This window comes from Oncorhynchus mykiss, chromosome 26, assembly GCF_057628025.1.
Source record: "Oncorhynchus mykiss isolate SJ-2025 chromosome 26, ASM5762802v1, whole genome shotgun sequence".
NCBI lineage: Eukaryota > Metazoa > Chordata > Actinopteri > Salmoniformes > Salmonidae > Oncorhynchus > Oncorhynchus mykiss.
The window spans coordinates 17,767,272-17,790,951 of NC_143047.1; the positions used below are offsets into that span (position 1 = coordinate 17,767,272).

At 47.5% G+C, this 23,680-nt stretch overlaps 1 protein-coding gene across 2 annotated transcripts in view; it reads right to left on the reverse strand.

The window, feature by feature from the left end:
* LOC110506517 (uncharacterized) overlaps positions 1–23,680 on the reverse strand; it is a 290,413-nt gene continuing 266,733 nt past the window's right edge. The window contains exons 24-42 of one of the 2 annotated variants that reach the window (XM_090222312.1): positions 23,357–23,587; positions 22,225–22,455; positions 20,007–20,129; positions 18,625–18,751; positions 18,345–18,502; positions 17,861–18,107; positions 17,021–17,210; positions 14,584–14,737; positions 13,918–14,085; positions 12,552–12,707; positions 12,302–12,469; positions 11,939–12,106; positions 8,170–8,337; positions 7,775–7,837; positions 7,513–7,622; positions 7,340–7,414; positions 6,783–6,876; positions 6,563–6,639; positions 1–1,761 (exon numbers count right to left, since the gene is read on the reverse strand). In XM_090222312.1, coding sequence (XP_090078438.1) covers positions 1,671–1,761; positions 6,563–6,639; positions 6,783–6,876; positions 7,340–7,414; positions 7,513–7,622; positions 7,775–7,837; positions 8,170–8,337; positions 11,939–12,106; positions 12,302–12,469; positions 12,552–12,707; positions 13,918–14,085; positions 14,584–14,737; positions 17,021–17,210; positions 17,861–18,107; positions 18,345–18,502; positions 18,625–18,751; positions 20,007–20,129; positions 22,225–22,455; positions 23,357–23,587 — 2,799 coding nt within the window. In that variant the 3' untranslated portion in view covers positions 1–1,670. Of the gene's footprint in view, positions 1,762–6,562; positions 6,640–6,782; positions 6,877–7,339; positions 7,415–7,512; positions 7,623–7,774; positions 7,838–8,169; positions 8,338–11,938; positions 12,107–12,301; positions 12,470–12,551; positions 12,708–13,917; positions 14,086–14,583; positions 14,738–17,020; positions 17,211–17,860; positions 18,108–18,344; positions 18,752–20,006; positions 20,130–22,224; positions 22,456–23,356; positions 23,588–23,680 lie in introns of those variants that run through there. The other variant, XM_090222311.1, reaches the window with a different exon arrangement.

Below are 23,680 nucleotides of genomic sequence, written 5' to 3' on the forward strand. Positions count from 1 at the left end.
TGGGTTTAGATGCCTTTACCAGACTTGTATTTGGCCACAAAGACTTCTCTGCCTACACAATTCATTAGGATTTACATGAATGAACTCAAGGATGTATTGCTCTAGGTGACTAAAAACATGAAATCCCCCAATACATTTATAGGGCTTTTATCTAGACATCAAGTCATCATTTGACAACCACAGAAATAAGCAGGACAATTTCTCATACCACAAAAAAAGGCTGGACACTTTTTTTCTGATTCTTTCTTTCTAGGTTTATATAAAAATGTAAATTAAACTCAAAAAACCTGAATGGATAGATACAAGTATTTGTCAGATGGGTCGTTCCACGAAGAGTGCCTTTTGATATTTTAAGTAGAAATTGTCCACCAATATTGATTTTAAAAGCCTGTTATATTCAATGAAGTGCCCTTTAATATAGACCGCATGGAGAATTCAATAAATCAGATTTTTGAATATGAATAAAGGCTTGCTAAAGTGCCAACCCTGTGTCACTTCTAGGAAGACTTCAACCCATTTAATTCAAACATTTCTCCATCATTGTAAATCTCTAGCTATTTTAAGTCATTTCTGAAGATATTTCTTTCATTTGATTAGTGATTCATTTACATCTGTCCCTCATTTTAAGGTCAACCCTCTCGTTTGAATATGTTGAAACTATTCCTTTACAAAATAAACTTTGAACATCTAATAGTTAAATCATAGTGTAAAAGCAGGTGAGCTGGTTCTACTTGTTTGGCCATTTTCTGTTTTGTGGTAGAAAACTAATGGGTCGAGCATAACACAAATAACCCTGTTACCCATAGATAGACAGGCTAGAAATGTTTTAGCAACTAGATTTTTTTGTGTGAGGTCAACCCTGATACGAGTAACCCAGAGAATTTATTTGGTTCTTAATAGGCACTAACTATAGTAATTTTTTTATTTAACCTCTTGAGATGGCAAAGTGTTGAACATGTGCTCTTTAGGACAGAATGTCAACATTTTGTGAAATCACAAGTTACACTTCTAAAAAGGCATCGAATTGGTGGAAGGACCCAGATACTGTACAGGTAAGATTGTAATCTCTTACCATTACTCCTTCAGCCCAATTCTACATTATGATAGTCTACTTATTCACAATAGATTTTTTGTACATTCATACATAAAGTTGTAAATTACAATCTAAGTACTGATTTCTCAATAAATTGTAAGGCAAAGGTAGTAGTGCCACAAAATCACATTAAGTCATCGAGAACACAGGAAAGAGAACATATTGTGCCACAAAGATAAGATTTTGGAAAAAAAAGGATATACTGAAAATACCAAAGAAATTAAAGTATTCAAGTTTAGTATTCTCATTAAATAATCTTAAATATAATACAATCATGTATTCATATCTATCAAACTACAAATCAAATATATATATTTTTGTGCTGTATTCTCTTGAGTCATAATAACATAATAACTACTTGTACTTCCCTTCTCACTGGTTCATACTAGCACCTATCAGTGTCCCTCCCTGAGATGTGTAGGGCGTGGCCCGTCCCAGCTGAGAGAGCGGGGTCTGCTCCAGCGGTGGTGGCCACATGGCAAGGGTCTGCGCTCCAGGGCCCTAAGGGCCACTCTTCTGGCCACCTCCGCAGCAAACGTGGCACTCCCTGCCAGGCAGACACAGGCTGCGTCTGGGGCTAGCGCAGATGCAGATTGGCAGCCGGAGCCTTCCTCCTCCACAGGTTGTCTCCCTGACCTCTCAAGGTTCCTCTCGCAGTCAGAGCAGATCTGAGACAGAGCAGCGGCAGACAGAAACAGATTACTGTACATTCAAATAAGATACCGTCAATAGTCAGCCTCAGAGCTCAGTGTTACTATTGGTATGTTGGCATCACCATGGACCTTAACTTTGCATATTTATCATCATGAATATTATCCATATAATTACTGTTAATACATGACTCATTATGAGGTATCATTCACTTCCCACTGCAGAAATACTGCCAATCATTCCCCTACCTAATAATACTATAATACTATAATACTATCCCACTGTGTCCTCTGTTGGTGAGTTGATATCCATTTCCGTGTATTAACCTACCGGTACACTACTAAACAGGTGTCCTGCTGCTAGCTTGTCTCTGCTCTGGTACTGGCTCAGTTCTCTAAACTGCTGGGTCTCTCTAGAACTCTCCTCTTGGTGTGGGGCAGGGAGGGTCTCCCCACTGTAGGGGAGGAGAGGGCTGATGGTGGTCAATGGGTCAGAGTGGAGAGGATCTGCACTACCCACCTTAACCATGACCTCTATTGACTACAACTAGTTTAGCTCCACCTCACTGCATGTATCCACATCAAAACAGAGCCTGTCTCATTACCTGATGGACCAAATGTTGATGGCTCTGTTCCTCAACAGCCCTCTAACCAAATGCAAATTCTGTCTGCTTATTTTGGTAAACCTTCCACGATGTCCCAATCCCTGTTAAGCTTCTTGTTGACCGTGTCTGCCAGCTTTGTGTACACAACTGGCTCCTCGGATATTCCAGTCGCATCGTTAATGTGTGCCCTTTTGTGCCGTTTCAGTCCGCCGGGATAAACAGGCTCACAGATGCAAAATTATTCCAACACAGATAATTAGCCGAAGAAACAATCACAAGTATGAATAATAATCTGCATTGGGAACATTAGAACTTTTAAAACATGGGAACAGGGGGGATTCTGGGCACCAAGGGAAATGAGCTTATCAAATAAAGCTTGGAAAATGTGCAGTGAATGAAATAAGTCAATCATTTTAATGTGAGAGAGGAGCCCTGAGGAGAATAAATAAGCAATCGCCACATCATGCAGGGAGAACAAATGAGCATGGCGCACAATTAGGCAAGGTCACATTCTGTTGGAGCTGTGAGCACGGGGTGCGCTAATGAGCTCCGTGTGTGTGTGTGTGTGTGTGTGTGTGTGTGTCTATTTGTGTGCAAGAGTCCTGAGGGAGGAAGAAAGGAGAGAAGAAGAGTAAGAAATCAAAACCTCTTTCCATCAAAATTCTGATGATGTACAGGCTCCTTTAAGGCAGACAGATAGACAGATAAGGTGAGGGACAGGCTTGAAAGTGAGAGGGCTATCAGACATCTGGGCCAAGTAGACATGTAGTCAGGCAGGCAGTCAGACAGACAGAGCAATAGGCAGGTGTGTCAGCCAGACAACAGGACGTTCAGCAGGAGCCACGTCACAGGCTTTCAAAGGAAAATCAAAGTTATTAACTATTCAATCACATGAAGGGGAGGTGAAGGTGTGAAAGGTTGCAGACCAAAGCACTTTCTCTCCCGCGCATTAAGAGCCTGGTCCAGCGCTTCGGTGCTCTGTGTGGAAGAGAAATAGATTGCCTCCCAGGAAGACGACTGCTCACACAGTCTCTTTTCACCTTTTTCTCCTGTAATAACAGCAATCTGCTGTGAAAATCTAATCCCAAGTACCATTTACACTGCATCTAGATAACTTCTGCTTGGGAAAGCGGATGACATGAATATTTAATTTGCTGATATCCAAATAAACAGCACAAGCCATCAATCAGCAGGCCTTCTAACAGGAAGTGAACTGGAAAGGGACATTGATAATGAACACCATGCGTAGAAGGAAATGCACATCTCACATCAGCTGCATGCCTTTATTAATGGTTACTGGCCATTAGGGCTGGGAATTGCCCGGCACCTCGCCAAACGATATTATTGTGATACTTAGGTGCTGATACGATGTGTACTGCGATTCTCACGATTCTATATGTATTGCGATTCGGTATTTGTGATCAAAACTCGTTTTCTCATGACTCTCGTCACTGCAGCAGACAGTGACGAGAGTCATGAGAAAACAAGTTTTGATCAGTCATGGAGATAAGTGCAGATTTTTTTTGCTCCCGCATTAAAAAGAAAATGAAGAAAAAATACTGGTGTTTTGGTGTAGGTACAGCCAACTAGCGCACAAATGATATTGCGATTTGGTCAAAACGATACGATAGATTGTAAAAAATGATATGTAACTGTATCGATATGCACTAAAACTCCTAGTCATCCTTATCTACAACACACTGCAGTGTACATGGCCCTTACAATCACGAGTGTACAAGTGTACAAACACTCTAAATGTGGATAACCCGACCCGTATGACATATTTATGACAACAAATCAGGCATGAATACTGTCCTTCATTTAAGTAATAGCTATATCCTAGCCATTAAAGTCAGATGGCTGCATCCCTCTCTCTCTCGCTCTCTCGCTCTCTCTCTCTCTCCTCTCCTCTCCTCTCCTCTCCTCTCCTCTCCTCTCCTCTCCTCTCCTCTCCTCTCCTCTCCTCTCCTCTCCTCTCCTCTCCTCTCCTCTCCTCTCCTCTCCTCTCCTCTCCCTGGCCTAATTCTCCCTCCTCAGTGGCAGATAAGAGGATCAGCAGTCCCTCCATATGCACACATATCTATGGAGTGGATGTCAGGTCTCAGCTTGGCTCTAGCTCTGAAAGCCCTGGTAATGACACTTAATGAAAGCTGGGGAGAAGAGCCAGGCATGCATAAGGAAGGAGAGGCCCAGTGTCCTCCCACAGCACCCTCCTCCTCCCATCAGTCCTGCTCAGGCCCTCAGACACCATAAATAAACAAATGCAGTGCGTGCGTGAGAATGGACGACAGTTCCCTCCGCTCCTCTCATGCCATTCACTTATTTATCTATTTATTTGTATTTACTCTCTCTCTGGCTGCTTTTAGAGCTCCTCTGTGTTCTCCCAGCTCCCTACAGGCTTCCTGGATGTCCTGGAACATTAGCTGAGTGAAGTCGCAGTCATCCAGTGGGCCTTTATGGGCTGAGTTTGCATCTGCCCTCCATCGGTATCAGGCAAGGCAACACACACACAACACACACACAAACACTTATTAGCCTACAGTACGCTCTCCAGAGCAACGTCCACCCAATGCCTCAGTGCTCCTCAACTTCATATTGCAACTTTTTAAAATGTTTTTTTTAACACTCAGCCAACCAGTTAAACTAACTGTTCTTTCAAAGCAGGTTTTAAGTTCTAAAGGGTCTTTTGGTACATTACCCACCTTGCGTAAGACGTTTGAGAGAGCTCAGTATGGCGTGCTGTAAGTGACAGCATGATGAGGTTAGGGCCATGATGAGTGTTGAGGCTCCGCTATCAGAGCAAACACAGGGAATGATGGGATAGAATAGATCCCACTCACTACAAGCCTCTAATCAGCACAGTCAGCACAGGGCTCTGATTGGGTTCACACAACCAACCTAGTCGCTTCCTCTCTCCCTCCCTCTATCTCACACTCAACAAAAGTTATCCCACCAATCAGCCCTAACTTTACCTCATTTCAATTTAGGAGGAAATCAGACGGGAACGTATTACAGGGAAATGCCACTGAGCACAGGACTGGCTTACTTTAAAGCGAGGAGGTATAGGCAGGGCGAAATGAGACGGCTTCAACTGTCAAACAACCAAATGGAGCACAATTTCACCAATAAATCGCCTTTTCTCAGCATGACATATAAAATGCAAGTTCAATTTAAAAAATATATAGTCGGTACCATGGCAATGTGTGGGTGATGTCTGTCTGAGTGTCTAGACTCGTTTCTGAAAAAAGACATGACTAAGACCTGGCTGGCCCAGAGGAGAGGAGATTGTGTCCTTGGATGGCTCTGCCTGCCTGCCTGTCTGTCTGTCCATCTGTCGGTCTGCCTATCCACCAGTCTGTCTACCTGTGCTTGCCTCTCTGTTTGTCTGTCTGCTGTCTCTGTTAGGTGGGACGATCAGACCTGGTAGGAGGCCAGACTAGAGGTCATCTCTAAGCCCTCCTCCAGTCCTCAGAGTCAGAGCACCAGGCTTTTGATTACCACCGTCCATAACCACCTCTAGGATTTCCTGCCTGACTGCACAAATGCATCTTCGGTGTTAACAAGCCGCAGTGGTCCTGTGGGGCATGAAGGGCCGGTGGCGTCTGGGCCCAGGCGTGAGGAGACTGCAGTGGGGGTCACCCAGGGTGCGGAGGGGGAACTCGGAACAGCGAAATTGTTCTACTCTGGGAGATGGAGAGAGTGGCTGAGACAGGCTGGGCTGCATTAAAGGGGGGTGGGGATTTGAAACACCAATCTGCAGGCTTCTCAGAGGCTCTCAGGCCACTGATTTCACAGCCGGACGACACGGACCATTAGCCCCAAGAAACACAGAGAGGCCTATGCTAATCCCAGAACAACAGAAATCAACATGGCTGCCAATAGCTCTTATGAGTTACAGACGGGCTCCCACTCTTAACCAATACTGTCTGAAATGTGTTGGTGATTGTTGCTATTGACCCATGTCTCAGCTCTACTCTAGAAACACACAGAGAGGAATTCACTCAGTCCGGGAAGTCACTGCTTTGTCACTGATGCTGTCTCTAGAGCCCCAGCAAAGAAACTAGTGAGGAGTTAGAGGACATGTAGTCAGTCATTTGCCTCGTATGGACCTGCTGCAGCTTGTTTCTGGAGAACTGGGAAGTTGCCAGGGGATGGACTAGAGCCAAGCCCACTGATCCAGTGTCTCAGGTCAGTGTCAGTGGTACAGTACTCACTCTGTGTGGAGCAGCTGGACAGGAAGTCTGGCCAGGGCACTGCGCGGGTGCTGGTCACTCATACTGGCTTGAGAGGCCTGACACAAAAACAAGTGACATTACGCAATAGAAAGGAACAACGCTCTTCAATTAGTGTTGTTATATTACAGTATATCAGGGTTGTAAATGTGTGGAGGTCTGACAGTGTTATCCAGTGTGTGTAACTGTGTATGGTACGTACTCTGAACCTCTCGGCTTCAATCCTGCTCTCATCCAGCTCAGCCTTCAGCCTCTTCATCTCCTCCTGCAGACCCTCCACACTCTCCTGCAGGTGACTGGACACACAGGTAATAAACCGGGTCACAACTCCTGGGTGGCTCCATTTACACTTATTTCACAAGTATAGCATGTTCCCTGCTCCATCTAATCTAAAGCCACCTGTACACTTGTTAACCAGTGCTCGAAACATGGGGACCTGATCATAATAAAAAATTGGGTGGTTTGAGCCTTGAATGCTGATTGGCTGACAGCCACGGTATATTTAAGCAATAAGGTCCGAGGGGGTGTGGCATATGGCCAATATACCATGGCTAAGGGCTGTATCCAGGCACTCCATATTGCGTCGTGCTAATAACAGCTCTTGGCCATGGTATATTGGCAAGATATCACACCCCCTCAGGCCGTATTGCTTAAACATGGCACCATTTATCACTATCATGTCTCCTGTGAATAAAATAAATCAACAATGTGTGTCGAACAATAACAGGGCAGGCTGGATGTGTGTGGAAGAGCTCTTACTCCTTCTCTGCAGTGAGATGGATGATCTTTTTGCTCTGGTCTTTGATCTTAAAGTTCAGTTTTTCATTGCCTTGCCTGTCGACAGGGTTAAGACAGGGTTAATGCTGCATAGTGAATGTAGAGTAGAAAGTGACTGGGTATCAGTGTGTGTGTGGAGTTAGGTATGCTCTTACTTCTGCTCCTTCACCCACTGGTTGACGTTGGTTACCACCAGCTCACTCTCCCTGTGTAGAAGAGAACTGTCTGAACGAGCATTACCCAGAGACTGGCGCAACACCTCCACCTGAGACAGCGAGGGGGGGGGGGGGAGAGAGAGAGAGAGAGAGAGAGAGAGAGAGAGAGAGAGAGAGAGAGAGAGAGAGAGAGGAGGTAATGAGAGTCTACAACTCTAACAGTGTCTATCTGACATATCTGGAGGTTTTAAGGGTTCACTACCTCATTAGCTGCTGTGCTGTACTTGTGCTCCATGGAATGGAGCTGTGAGTGTAAGGCCTCCACCTGAACAGAGACACATGAACAAACCCCTGCTGCACATCCTAATGGCTATACAGCTCATTTTCCACTGAGAGGTGATTACTAACGATGCTGTTTGGCCTTTCTGTGCCAGTGCAAAGTGTGAGGATATATGTCATAACTAGAGCCAAGAGGTTTTCATGAGCACATCAATTGATCAGGAAATCTTTGGGCCTAGTTACACAGTAAGGCTACTGGCTATAATAAGGGCCCAGAGTTTTTCCTGATCAGTTCACATGCTCAGCAAAACATCCTATCTCTAGTCATAAACCCTACCAGAATGTCCCAAGAACCCATTGTGTAAGTGTGTGTCTGACCTGGGCCACCTTGGCATGGTAGTTCTCTTTGAGAGAAGCCATCTCCACTTTCATCAGCACCACCTCCTCCTCCCGGATCTCCAGGGCTACCAGCTGCTCCTGGCCCCAGCGCTGAGACCTCCCCAGCTGGGCACTCAGCTCTGCCAGCCTGTCCTCACAGGACCGAGTCTAGGTGAGAGAGGGATGATACCTGTCATTGGCATTTCCTAATATACTATTTGTTCTAATTTCTGAAGACTGATGGACCTTTAAAATTAATGATTAACAATGAGTCACAGCAACATGCAATGTGTATTCATGAGGGTTTCCTATAACCCTGCCCAGGTAGGAAACTGGGAAACGATAGTTCATTAGGTAATTACATTGTAGTGAAATCCTCCATAAACATCTCCTAGTAACATTGTCCTGTCATAGTCACATTCATCTGACTCTAAATCACTCTTAACAATGCTTGCGTATGCTAACATGCATGTACATGTTGAGCCACTACATCAAAGAACTGGTCAACATAAATGACAAGTTTTTCTTTATAGGAACAATGTGAAGGACAGCAGTAACCAGTCCTCCCTAGCCACATCCCCCGCCCTATCCTCTGTCTGCTTGGCTGGGACACACGGAGGCTGTGCAGTGTTCACATCTTCCGCCCTATCCTCTGCATGCTTGGCTGGGACACACGGAGGCTGTGCAGTGTTCACATCCCCCGCCCTATCCTCGGCCTGCTTGGCTGGGACACACGGAGGCTGTGCAGTGTTCACATCCCCCGCCCTATCCTCTGCCTGCTTGGCTGGGACACACGGAGGCTGTGCAGTGTTCACATCTTCCGCCCTATCCTCTGCCTGCTTGGCTGGGACACACGGAGGCTGTGCAGTGTTCACATCCCCCGCCCTATCCTCTGCCTGCTTGGCTGGGACACACGGAGGCTGTGCAGTGTTCACATCCCCACCATAATGACCTTTCCACAAGCCCAGGGAGCACGCAATGCAGAGGAGAGGCAATACATGTAATGAAAGAAGCAAAGGCAATTAAAGTGGTGTGTGTGTGGGGAGTGGGGGTGAGCCTGACTGGAGGCTCCAAACTGCAGTACTGCAGCTCTGTATTCCCCCTAACCCCTGTGTGACAGCATCGCAACCCCAGTCTGATCCCCCTCTTGCTGCGTTCACCTGCTAATCCGGACAGGTTTAGGACAGCCGTGCACACACTCACAAACACCCCCCCCCCCCCATCTAAGATACACATACGTACAGTATGTAGATACACATCAAGCACATAGAAAACACAGACACCACACACTGATGTTAACACATTCACACACGTATGAGTTGCTCTCCCCCAGCCCAGTGTCTTCCCTCCCCAGAACCCAGCCATACCACACGGCCAGAGAATCATTACTCCCTTCCTCTGATCCCACCAAGCAACCAGCAATTATTTATAAAAGTGGAAAGTAAAAACAGACAACCAAACACACACACACACACCCTGCTGCACATAATCATTATTTCTTGTGGGACGGGTTGTGCGGGGAGGGGGCAACTCGCACTTCATTTTCTCTGGCGGAGTTTGCTGACCGCAAAATGACAAGGATGCTCTTCCTAAACCAATTAAGAGGGCAGAGCGCCGCTGTTACCATGCAACATTGACAGCACTTAAGGAGGATGACATGAGACCACAGCGATGAGCCACAGAGATGTGCCCTCGGCTAAACACACATACAAACACATTGTAGAGAGGTTTGGCACTGCAGGACAAGCACACACAGCTCTTATGTGCCTGTGTACACAAACAAAGTGCTTTGGATTTGTCACAATACAAACACAATGCTTAGAATATTTAAACCATAAGGTCTCTTAGACATTTTCACATTTTCAATTGAAAACCTGTTACTACATTTCTGTACTGTATGAGGCCTTAGAGTATCTCAGATAAACTGTGATTTATATTTTGGCTATTATGTGAGGCAGTTCCTCTAAGCAAAACTGTGTGTGTGTAAATGTTTGTGTCTTTGCAAACCAAACTCTTTCTCTATGTATGTATGTATGTATGAGTGTGTGTGTGCTGTACATGCAAACTCTTTCTCTGTGTGTGTGTGTGTGTGTGTGTGTGTGTGTGTGTGTGTGTGTGTGTGCGTGCTGTATATGCAGACTCTGTGGGGGTCTGGGAGAGAGGTCTCATTATTCAATCAGCTTTAGGAATACAGCCCCGGACACAGAAAGGGCACTGCTACAAGTCACACCTCTTTGCTATACAACATAACCTGCTCTCTCCTGTAGTGGTCAATTAGGAGTACAGCGCGACCTGTGGAGGTTAGTCTCTACTTCAGAGGGGCTGTGTGCTCCACACTAATGACCAGGCATTCTAAGGGTGTAGTGTTCATTTCCAGCCCTGGGTATATATTATAACCCCCTTTCCTATTATACAACACATAAGGTTGAAAGATTGAGCCATCACACTTCTAATCATGTGATGGTGTAGTGGTTGGATACAGGCTGTAACAGTCTAGGATTTAATGTGAGGTTATCTGGTCCATGACCTAATGGTTGGATACAGGCTGTAACAGTCTAGGATTTAATGTGAGGTTATCTGGTCTATGACCTAATGGTTGGATACAGGCTGTAACAGTCTAGGATTTAATGTGAGGTTATCTGGTCTATGACCTAATGGTTGGATATAGGCTGTAACAGTCTAGGATTTAATGTGAGGTTATCTGGTCTATGACCTAATGGTTGGATATAGGCTGTAACAGTCTAGGATTTAATGTGAGGTTATCTGGTCTATGACCTAATGGTTGGATACAGGCTGTAACAGTCTAGGATTTAATGTGAGGTTATGTGAGTAAAACATTTAAATGTGTTAACCCTCGCAAGGCTGCAGGCCCAGACGGCATCCCCAGCCGCGTCCTCAGAGCATGCGCAGACCAGATCACCGGGGGCAAACTACCTGCCCTCCAGGACACCTACACCACCCGATGTCAAAGGAAGGCCATAAAGATCATCAAGGACAACAACCACCTGAGACACTGCCTGTTCACCCCGCTATCATCCAGAAGGCGAGGTCAGTACAGGTGCATCAAAGCAGGGACCGAGAGACTGAAAAACAGCTTCTATCTCAAGGCCATCAGACTGTTAAACAGCCACCACTAACATTGAGTGGCTGCTGCCAACACAATGACTCAACTCCAGCCACTTTAATAATGGAAATTGATGTAAAAATATATCACTAGCCACTTTAAACAATGCTACTTAATATAATGTTTACATACCCTACATTACTCATCTCATATGTATTTGTATATACTGTACTCTATATCATCTACTGCATCTTTACGTAATACATGTATCACTTGCCACTTTAAACTATGCTACTTTGTTTACATACCCTACATTACTCATCTCATATGTATATACTGTACTCGATACCATCTACTGTATCTTGCCTATGCCGCTCTATACCATCACTCATTCATATATCTTTATGTACATATTCGTTATCCCTTTACACTTGTGTGTTTAAGGTAGTAGTTTTGGAATTGTTAGGTTAGATTACTCGTTGGTTATTACTGCATTGTCGGAACTAGAAGCACAAGCATTTCGCTACACTCGCATTAACATCTGCTAACCATGTGTATGTGACAAATCAAATTTGATTTAATTTGACAGTGTCAGATCTAGAACCAGATCAGTGGTTATTGGATATTGACAATGAAATGGATGGTTATTGGTTAATTGCCATGAGGATGAATGGAAATGTTGATGTGTAGCTCCTCCTCTCTCACCTCGTCCAGTGTCTGTCTGCTGGCAGTGCGTAGTCTGTGGAGCTCTGCAGTCAGCTGCCTGGTCCTCTCCTCCTGGCCCCCTCTCTCCTCTGACAGCTGGGAGCTCCTCTGCTGCAGGCGGGACAGCTCACTACGTAGACCTGCAGCCTCACCACTCTGCTCAGCCAGCTGACCAGTTCCACCACACGCACAGCCGCACACCACAAAACAAACATCCACACAAAATATACATTGTTAGTCTCACTACACATTATTTTCTCCAGTCATTACCCTAAAACAAGTCGAGAGTTACTGTCATTGTTTTAACGTCAGTATTTTCAATACATGCCTGACAGAGTACCAGTGTGTAAGCAGGGCACCCACCAGCTCCATGCTCTCTCTATGGGATGCCTGGGTGGAGGCCAGCTCCAGTCTCAGCTCTCTGAGGCTGTGTTGTGCTGCTGCAGTGTCCCTGGTCCCCTGCCTGCTGCTGGCCTGGGCCTCCTCTACACACTCCCTCAGCCTGGACACTGTCTCCTGAAGGACAATCATCTGGAGAGAAGAACACACACATGGAACATGGGCCCCAAACTACACACAAAATACACTCATATGGACAGTATGTGACTGTGACCTCGTGGCTGTGGCCCTCCCTGCTCTCCAGCTCCCTCCTGCACTGCTGCAGCTGAGCCTGGCAGGCTGTCTGTTCCTCCTGCAGCCTCTGGGTGGTGCTCTGCAGCTCTACCACACGCTCCTGCAGGCACCCCACAGTCCTCTCCCGCTCCCTCAGCTGTAGGACAGACAGGAGACACACCCCTATCAGAGCTCCCATCAGGTGTGTGTGCCACTGTGTGTATATCAAGCTCAAAGATAGATGGGACTAAATCTGACAATCGCAGCGCCATCTTAGCTCTCTGTTCCAGGATTAAGTAACATGGATGGGCAAATAGATGAGAGATCTGCACTTATATGCATGACAGATTTTAAATTGGGATTAAGGAGATTAATTTCAGGCCGTAATTGAGTGGGAAACTTTTTGATCAGATTGATTTAACTTTCTAAAGATATGAATTATGTGCTTCAATTTAATTTCCTAGCAGCTGAACAGTTGGTAAATTGCCGCGCTTCAGGCCTGTATCCCTTTGGCTGGTGGAAAACTATTATTTCACAAAATTCATGACGTGTGCAGATCTGACTCATTTCTCTTGCTTCCTTGGGGGTTAAAAAAAGAATTACTATTTTTGAAACACAAATTCAGAGACGGAAACTAATTCAATTTGCGAGCATGGCTAGAGGGGGAATCTGAGTGGTTTGTAGATGAGTGTAGCCAGGCTTCAGTCAGACACTATGTGAGGAGAAGACACTCTCCTGATGAATGGATAAACAACATCCTGTAAAGACAAAAAATGCCTTTTGAAACGTTTAACTGTCAGCAAGCACAGGTTTAATTCATGAAGCTCACTGACACTAATTATTTGTGTTGGAAAATTGCCTTTAGTCATAAATCAACAGACAAACAGTACAGTATGATTAACATATGTTGTGTGAGTGTGACATGCATTAGCAATATGTGTGAATTTATTGACTGCATATTTCTAGTTGAGCGCTAGTTTTTGGATACATTAGAATGTGTGTGAAAGCACCTGGTTGAGTGCTGAGTTGTTGACTGCACATGTCTAGTTGAGTGCTAGTTTTATATACATTATTATAAACTGGTTGGTTCGTGCCTGAATGGTGATTGTCTGACAGCCATGGTATATCAGACCACGGGTATAGCAAAACATTTATTTTTGCTGCTTTAATTACATTGGTAACCAGTTTATTATAGGAATAAGGCACCTCTGGGTTTGTGGTATATGGCCAATATACCACGGCTAAGGGCTGTATCCAGGCACTCTGCGTTGCGCCGTGTCTAAGAACAGCCCTTTGCCGTGGTATATTGGCCATATTCCACAAACCCCAGAGGTGCCTTATTGATTAATAATAGTGTTTGAATCTACCTGGCTGTGAGCTGCTTCCATGCTGGTTCTGAGCTGGTTTCTCTCTGACTCCAGCTGGGCCTCTCTCTCCCTGGTCCCCTGGTTTCTCTCCTGCAGCTCCTGCTGCCTGTCCTGCTCCTGGGACAGCTCTGCCCGCAGTGCCCGGCTGGCATCAGCCTGCTCCTGCAGCTGGCACACAGAGAGCCGACCACAGTCACACAGCCAACCAACCGACCACATGTTTTCAGGCAATATTCTGAGGTTAGGCTACATTTACATTTTAGTCTTAACATAGGGGTTCCCAAACCTTTCCAGCCGGGGCCCCCCTTCCAGCATTGGGGAACATCTCATCCCCCCTGAGCACGAGCCACGAGTCTATTTCTATGGGCAAATCAATATATTGATCTAGCGTAACGGGCCAACCTCTTTTCACGCCACTTTGATACAAAGTGATTTTCGTAGCAGGTTAGGAGAGCATTTTCGCTAAACCTAACTATTTTCCTAACCTTAACCTCAGTCGCCTAACCGGCTATGACAAATTCACTTTGGTATTGAAGTGGCGTTAAAAGACTGTTTCTCTAGTGTAACAGACCCTAAGTGACTGGGAGAGGCACCCAAAGGTGGTGACTGGTTTCAGGACACTGTTTGTACAGTTGGATAGCTTTATGTGTTAATGTTGGGTCTTACCTGCTGCTGTAGAGTCCTGAGTGTGTCCTTGGTGGTGGTCAGCTCTGCCTCCAGCTGCTGAGTCCCCTGCTGGTGTGTGTTGGCCTCCTGCTGAGCACTGAGCTGGGCCTGCCTGCTCTCCCCTGCCTCCTTCTTCAAACTCTCCACCTGGGCCCTGATACACACACACAGCCAGACACACCGTCAGTCAGGGGCTCCCAGTCTTTAAATGACCACTACTTTCAAACTGGCATGTTTGATACCTCTCTCTGCCAACGCTACCCCCCACATGCTGTAAACTTTGTTTTCACTATTGTTCACATTTTCAAAATCAAAGGGAATTTAATTTATCTTGTGATGTAATGCGAGAAACGTAATCATTGGAGAGTAATGCGTGTGTGTTTGTGTCTGCCAGATTTAATCTGAGCAGGCAAGCCTGAACATTTAATGAGAGGACGTTGCACTAATTCTGTCTGTGCGGTGCTTTGCAGTGTGGCATGGTGTAGTGGGGCGAGCGTTGGGCTGATGGGGCGCCGGGGTGTGAGTGATGGGATCAGAGCTGTGTGTGTGAGGGATGGCCAGGGCCTGTTTACCGCCAGGTGAAGCAGCTAATCAAATCCCAGAGAGCGGCCCAGTTCAGTGCCCTCTCTCCCTGAGACATTAACTCAGACCACAGCCAAGCATCAAAGCCCTCGCCTGCCCAGGGAAGGACACACCACGCGTTAGGGAGGGTGACGAGGGACACACCAGCAGAGTGTGAAGGGGGAACTTATACTGTACGTAGAGCAAAGTTTGAGGGTGGCGTTCCCTAGGGACATGTTCTACCAAGGAGTTGCCCCTCCTCTCTGCCAATATCCCTCCAATAAGCAACACCTTTAGACAGTCTAACACAAAGAGAGAACGAGCGATATCGAGGAGGTGGGCGGGGGTTGAGGGGTAAAGCCCTTCCCGGAGTGAGTGAGTGTTTGAGAGTGTGTGTGTGTGTGTGGGGGAGGCAGAGCCTTCTCAGTGCTCACCTCCCTCTCCCATTGACAAGGCGGCCGCAGTAACAGCAAATCGATGGCTCGTGAAGCCCCTGCATCCCCCCTCTCCAGTCTGATCAATATCCCTGGCAATTAGAATCCCCTATCTGCATGGCTGTGGGGACCTCTGGGTGGCTCGCCAGCCCACAAACACCCAATTTAGTCCTCAGCCTATCACTTAATTACTAAATCCTCCCTAATGCCTATTGGCAGGCAGTGGGCGCATTCCAAGCGGCGGGACGGCTGACTGAACAGGAGACCTTTGGCAAGGTGTTGGTTAAGACGCTCCCATCTCTCTTCTCCTGGCCAGTTAAACATCTGATTTCACAAGAGGGCCCCGACCTGGAATGATCTGCCTATCGAGCGGCCGGAGCACACACAGCCCAGATGGACAGGGGGAAGGAGGGGGAGAGCGGGGGAGGCAGTGTGCCAAGGGTCACAAAGCCAAAACACTTTTCTCTCTTTCTCTCAGCCACTAAGATACAGACAAGGTTGAGAGTGTGTGTGAGGCACAGTGGGTTTCTAAACACATTTAACATCAGATGGGTGTTTTTTTCACAGGCATTATTTAGAGTGATTGTTTGAGAGGCTTGTCTGAGTCATAAAGACACTGTGGCCTTACTGACCAAAAGGTTCAGTTTGGATCTAAATGGGAATAAGACAGTCTTACAGGCTCATGGCAATCAGTAAATACTCAAGTCACTGTTGAAATAATGGCTCAGTGAAATGTGAAGGATTGTGGTTAAAGACAGGGTTCATGACATACTGTGTGCTAGGTGGTAGAGGGCTGCAGGTCCCAACAGAGATCATTGAGTCGCGGTCGGCATTTTTCATCCTGCATTCATCATTCATCAGACAGACAACTTTGGGATGAATTTTGATGAATCTTTCCAAGGAAATTAACTTAAATATAATTAGGCTATAGTTTACTACACTGCCTAGTAATAAATATTGATCACCCATATTATTTTGTCTCTGTCTGAAAATCGTCCCGATCCTAAAAGGTAGGCTATTAAACGTAGCTCAAGAGAAAATGCAAGTGTCCTCTCTCTCTCTTCCACTCTGCTCTCTTCAAACTACGTCTAACCTATTGGCTGATATAGCCCAGTAATACTGATAGCCTAATATAATGGAGAATGTGAGGATGTCTGATAATTTAATCTGTTTCTTAGGTTATTTTTGCACATTCTGATATTGACTATAGAGCGCAAAATTGCTAGGACCATGGCTAGCAAACTAGCTGCATCACATACACCTAAAATAACATTGCGGGACTGCAGTTGGGTTCGGGACCAGTTCTTGCGGGAGCAGGTGGGAGTTAGACAGAAAGCCAGCGGGAGCGGGTAGGTGCGGTACGAAAAGCTGTGGGTGCAGGTGGGAATGGCATGAATAAATCAGTCAGAGGGCTTTAGGGAACCCAAAGCCCTGTAGAGTACCTGTAGCCCTGCAGCTCATGTTCTGTGGTGCGGAGTCTCTCCTTTAAGGTGCGTAGCTCTGCCTGTAGCTTCCTCTGGGCCTGCTCTGCCCTCACCACCTCTGCCACCCGCTCTGCCAGGTGTTCCTGTGCCCGATGCTGCCCCCCCTCCACCAGCAACACCTTCTCCTCCTGACGAGCCAGCTCCTGGGCTGAAACACAGACACAAACACATAGCATATTATGATCATTTACTATCAACAACGCTATTATATTACATATCTTATCTGTTATCTTGTGTGCTGATTTGCCCTTCTTCTGCATCCATGCATGTTCCGTTGTCTCTTATTTTGATGGTCCCTCTGAGTGCATATGCATATGTTAGTATGCATGTGCGAGTGTGTGTGTCAGACAAAAGGCCCCAGGCTGTGAATTGATGGGCTGTTTCATTGCTGGCTAGCTGCTGAGGCTTCTGGGGCAGGCAGGACGTAAACAGGTGACCATCTCAGACTGCTCATTAAAGTCAGCCCTAGAGGCTGCACTGCTGCTGCTGCCACTACAACCATGTCACTCTCCTCTTTCTCCTCTTCCCTCCTTCCATCAGCATCACTCTCATTCCTTCTTCCTCATGCCTCTTCTGCTTTTTGCTCATGCCTCTAACTGTTTTTAGAACCTATTCTCCACCAAGGGAAGGAGAGAGAGAGAGAGAGACAAACAGACAGACAAAGAGAGACAAAGCAAGATAGAGAAATAGGGAGAGAGAGAGAGCTACAAATGTACCTGACTACACTCTGAAACACGACTCCACCTGTATAGACACCAGTCACCCAGCTCACCCCCCAGGACTGTGTCCTCCTCCTACCCGTGTCCCTGCAGCGTCCCTGGGCCTCCTTTAGTTCCTCCCTGAGGGTCATCAGCTGGGTCCTGAGAGAGCCACACTCGGCCTCTCTCTGCTGTCCTTCCCTCCTGGCCCTCTGGACGTCAGCCTCCAGGCCCCTGACTGCAGCTGCCTGCCGCTCCACCTCCACAGCCCGACTCCTCAGAGTCTCCCGGGCCTCCAGCAGGTCAGCCTCCGAACGCCTCAGGAGGTTATCCCGCTTCTGCACCGCCTGGGAGGGAAAAGAGAGAAGGCTCAGTCAAAGTGTGAGTGTATGAACATATACTCCTGTGTGTGTATCTTCTTACCCAGAGTGTTCCATTTATGTGTGTGTGCGTGTTTTCCACTTTCTGAAGATCTGAGTGAGTATGTCAGTGAGTGAGTAGGTGAATGTAAGCTCTTTCTATCCTATCCTCCAGGTATGTTGGAGGTGAGGGGGTCTGGCCTGGCATCATGTCACAGTGTGTACCTGCTGTCTCTTGGCACACTGGGTGTGGGCGGCCTGCAGGTCCTGCTCCAGCCTGGCAGCCCTCTGCTCTTGAGCTCCCACCTCCTCCAGCCTGCGCTGGCCCTCCATCATGGTCTCTGCCTGGAGCTGCCTCCCAGCCTCTTGCAGCCGCAGCACCTCTGCAGCACACACAGTATACCGTAAACACACACATGGATGGATACACACACCCACAATGCAGTAAAAAATAAACAATGTATTCTATCGTAAACACAAAGTTATTGGTTGAGTTGTGTCATGCCCTCCACAGTGCTGTCCTTGAGCTGGGTGAGTCTGGACACCTCCTTTCTCAGCTGACGAACCTCCGACTGGCACACACTGAGGTCCTGGCTAGCCTGGGCACACTGCTCCACGGTCTGGGAGAATGCCTACACACACACACACACACACACACGCACACCTGTCACACACCTATGACTATGCCTGAGGGGAACGGGAGGACCAAAGCCCCCCCCCCAGGACATCTCCACACCTGCTCAAGCGCGTTCAGTGAAGCGGCTGCCCCTAATTTGGCATTTCCACCATGACGGCATATGTATCAGAGTGTGGAGGAAGTGTCCTGTGTTTGGGGAGCACCTATCTGACAGGTGTCACATCCAATCTGCACAGACCTACTGATGTTTTAACTATTCAATTAACCAGCCAACTGCACTGTGTGGCTGCCATGACATATTTACCTAAGATAACTTGTGTGTGTGTGTGTGTGTGTGTGTGTGTGTGTGTGTGTGTGTGTGTGTGTGTGTGAGCACAGGCAGCTGACAGGTCAACATGTCACTGTCACTCTTCCTCCAGTAGTGTGTGTGTGTATGTGTGCCAGCCATCTCCCCAATGCTCTCAGAGCCTATCAAGCCAAAGCCAACAGCTTTGAGTGAAATATGTACATAAACATTAAGTTAAAAAGTATAATTCAGCCATGTTGTGGAGGGAAGATCCTGCCATCTTCCCCCTTCATCTCAGACCATTAAAATAACGAGTTGTCACCAGGCTCTGCTTTCACTACCTCCTGACGTAGACACCCGTCAAGACAAATCCAGATTTCATGGCCACTTACAGATGTATAAATAGTCAAACGAGGTGCTCTAATCATCTATAAAACGCAGCTAAAAGGTTGCCAGAAGATGGCGGGCATCGTGGGCCAGCCGGGCTGGGTAATCAATCTGGGCTGAGTCGGAGTGGAGCAGGGAGCGGTGGCTGCGTGCGTTGGGAGCAGGGCAGTAAATCACGTCAGCGTAGCGCGGGCGCTCCTCTGACACGCCAGCCACTCCAGCTGACACTGGGCCTGCTCGACAGCCTGATGGATCGCCCCACTACACTCCATTAAAGGCAAACAGGCACACGCACGCTGACATAACAAACAATTAGTCACCGTGGCCGTTATGGACGTTGGTTGGTGCGGGTCGGCGTCTGTCTGGCATTGGCTGCTCTGACTTCCTGTCTAGGGTCAATTTAAAGCCAGGGTTGGAATACACAGAACTACAGTGAACTTACTGAACATACAGTAGGACCAAACATTTAAGTATAGTTGATAAGTGAACTTTTAAAGACGACTTTCTCTGGTCACTGTGATTTCACTGTTAGCAGGACTCCAGCATGAAGAGGTGAAGTGTTCTCCCCCTACTGTACCTGTTGTAGTTCCTGGATGCGGCAGAGCTGGGAGTCGTAGTCTGAGTCAGAGTGGATGTGACTGGCTCTGTAGACAGAGAAATCAGCTTGGCTCTTCACCACACTCTCCTCCTGTTCCTCCACCTGAGAGAGGCACACAGGAACAAACATAGTACACAGATATATCTGTTGACAGACCGGTACAGAACCACTGTCATGCGGTTGACTTTAGTAGGTCTCTCCTCTCATTTCCTTCCTGTGTTGTGAAGTTGAGTGTTGCGAGGTAGAGACAGAAGAACTGGCTGGAGCTCTGTGAGACTATGGTTGAAGGGCAGACTGCATGGGGTCCTCCTGTCTGACTGTGGGTGAGGCAGGCCGGGGGTCACTATGAGACTAAGTTTGGGGCTGAGGTGCTGGGTGAGTTCACACTAATGAAACAGAGACAGGCAAACAGAACGTTTCTCCTCAGTCTTCCCCATCTGCATGCTGTGCTGGGCCTGATGGCTCGTGACTGGAGCACATTCTGCTTTTCACAGATGAGCCGGTCTGTCTGAGGCGCACACACACACACACACACACACACAAACACACAAAATGTCCTATCGGGTGTCGGTAGTTTGTCAGGATTACTTTGTGCTGCTGCACTTATAAAACACTCCCAAATGGCCTGTAAGTTTACGAGGATAATATATCTATCTGAATACGATGTTCCTCTCATCACCCACTGTTGTTTGTTGTCTATGTTTTCCAGACAGCCTTCACTGCAGTGTGTCTGTAGTGTTCATAAAGCCAGGGGCCGTTACAGGCAGGATGAAGATGGAGAGAGAGGTGAAATCAGCTGGTTGTATTGATGTCTCACAGCAGTCAGAGCGATCGGCTCATTAAATGAAATCAGACTCTCTACCTCCCTCTCTCACACAGACATACACACCCCCCAGTTTTTAGACAACACATGTAAACTTGGGAAAGAGGTAAAGAAACATTGGTGTGAAAAAATACCTTGGCAGGAAGTGATCACTTAAAAGGTATGCAGGTCAACACTCACTCACGCACACACCACACACACACCGTGGGTCAGAGATAGAGACTGATGAACCGAGCGGGTGGTGTGTCGCCCTGTGTGCTCTAAGGACCCAGCTGAGGATGAGAGAGATCAATACTGTGTGTGTGTGTGCGATTGAGAGCTTCTGTGTTGCTAATGGAGCTCTGCTGTGTGGGAGGGGTGTTGTTAGGGACTCAGGTGGTGTGTATACAGTGGGAGGGAAGGCCTTGGTTACAGCAGTGGAGAGGGCAGGGTGAGAGCTGGAGGTGATGGGAACGGCGCCTCCATTATGGGCTCACAGAAGGAGGTAAGCGCCCCACTGGATCTCCAGCCACCTCCACACCACATAAACACTGAGCTCCACTGGGCACGGCCGCCATTATTTCAGCCACATATCGCATCCCCAGCATGATTTTCCACTTTGCTTCTTCCCTGCATGGAGCTGTCAACCACCCCGTGTCTCACACACACATGCATGCACACAACCACACACACCTAAACAAGTCCAAACATCAATCCTTCCTCTCCACTGCTCTGCCCATGTAATCCAGTCTTCCCCTCCTCTCTGCTTCCGCCTGCCAGCCATTAGCGGCTGTGCTCTGTGCTGTGCTCTGTGCTGTACTCTGTGCTGTCCAGGGAGCTCACACTGCCTGTGTTTTCTCATTGTGTTTCCTCCTGTATGGGGGCCATGAAGCCGATCAATAAGAATCAGTGAAAACACTTCTAGAGGTCCCCAGGCCTCCGACTCCCAGTGTGTTGTACCCTGTCTGAATCCACCCGTTTACAGATCAGCAGCAGAGATGGAGCCTTACCTACAGAGGTGTGGCGCGACAACTGACCTGCATGTAGCTTCACTCACCTAAGAGGCCAGTTGGGTATACTACAGTGCTAGTACTACTTGACTGGCTTTGACTTCACCACATGACTGGCACTGTTCTAGGTAGCAGGGGTAGTGAGCAGGATGAGTGGGCCTGACTGTGTAGGGGGAAACCACTGAGTGGACTAGTAAATTAATCTATGTTTGTAGTGGAAAGGGTGTGATCAGCACAGTGTGACCGGGTTTGTCCGTGTCTGTGGGCGAGTCTGTCATTGGGAAGCTACAGCCCTGTGGATGATGCTCGGTCTACTGATGATCCACTGACCGATCTGCCTGACTGACTGGCTGGCCTAACTGGTGTGACTGACTGACTGTCTGACCTGTCGTCTCAGTGTGGCGGTGCTGTCTCTCATAGTGCTGATGACCATCTCACACTCCTGGCTGTGTTTGCGGCTGGACTCCAGGTCTCTCTGGGTGTCTCGGAGGTGCTGGCTCAGGGCACTCAGGGCGTCATCCCCGCTCTCCAGCTGGGCACAGTGGGCCTTCAGCTCCCCCTGCAACACCAACGCCTGGGCACACAGACGCAGCACATGCTCGTCCCGCTCCACCACCTGGGACACAGGGACACGCAGGGACACGCAGGCAGGCACACAAACACACATACAAACAAGACATGCTATTAACACTCATAAATCAGGTCTAGAGATGTACGGAAGAACAACTCCTGGCAACATGGGTATAAACAGCAGAGATAAAACCACAACACATGGAACGCTTGGGGCTATATGGTTCTATCTGCATTTTTGTCCAAATGGAGTTATTGACAGCCTTGTTCTCTACCTATATAGTACTCTAAACACCCCAATTCATGTTGTGTAAAAAAAGAAATACTAGATAGAAATTGCTGACACCATTCAAACCAATAGGGGTTTGTAAGTAACTTTAACACCAATCATCTTCTAGCAGACAGAACCTCTAGCAGACAGAACCTATAGCAGACAGAACCTCTAGCAGACAGAACCTCTAACATATAAAACCTCTAGCAGACAGAACCTCTAGCAGACAGAACCTCTAGCAGACAGAACCTCTAGCAGACAGAACCTCTAACAGATAAAACCTCTAGCAGACAGAACCTCTAGCAGATAGAAGCTCTAGCAGATATAAGCTTTAGCAGATAGAAGCTCTTGCAGACAGAACCTCAAGCAGATAGAAGCTTTAGCAGACAGAAGCTCTAGCAGACAGAACCTCAAGCAGATAGAAGCTCTAGCAGACAGAACCTCTAGCAGACAGAACCTCTAGCAGATAGAAGCTCTAGCAGACAGAACCTCTAGCAGACAGAACCTCTAGCAGACAGAAGCTCTAGCAGATAGAAGCTTTAGCAGATAGAAGCTCTAGCAGACAGAACCTCAAGCAGATAGAAGCTTTAGCAGATAGAAGCTCTCAAAATACTAGAAAAAGCTCCAGTATCAGCTCTTAGTTTTCCTGCAGGGTGAGGATGGCGTGGGAGCTGACCTGAGCCCTGGCTTCCTTCAGGTCCTCGTCCTGGGCCTGTAGAGTGCTGTCCTGCTGGGAGATCTTGGTGAGGCAGGCCTGGTACTTGACCCTGTACAGCTCCAGGGACTGGGTCAGGGGCTGCAGCCTGGTCTCTGTGTCCGCTGCTCTACTCTCAGCCTCCTGCAGCACAGCCCTCAGCCTGGACAACTCTGCCTCCTGGCCCCACAGACGGTTCTCCCTATCAGATGCCTGTGGGGGGGACACATTCTCAGAACACTGTAGTCTACTTCAATATGCCTGTATAATGGCTTACATAAACCTGTAATAGGCATAGTACTGAGG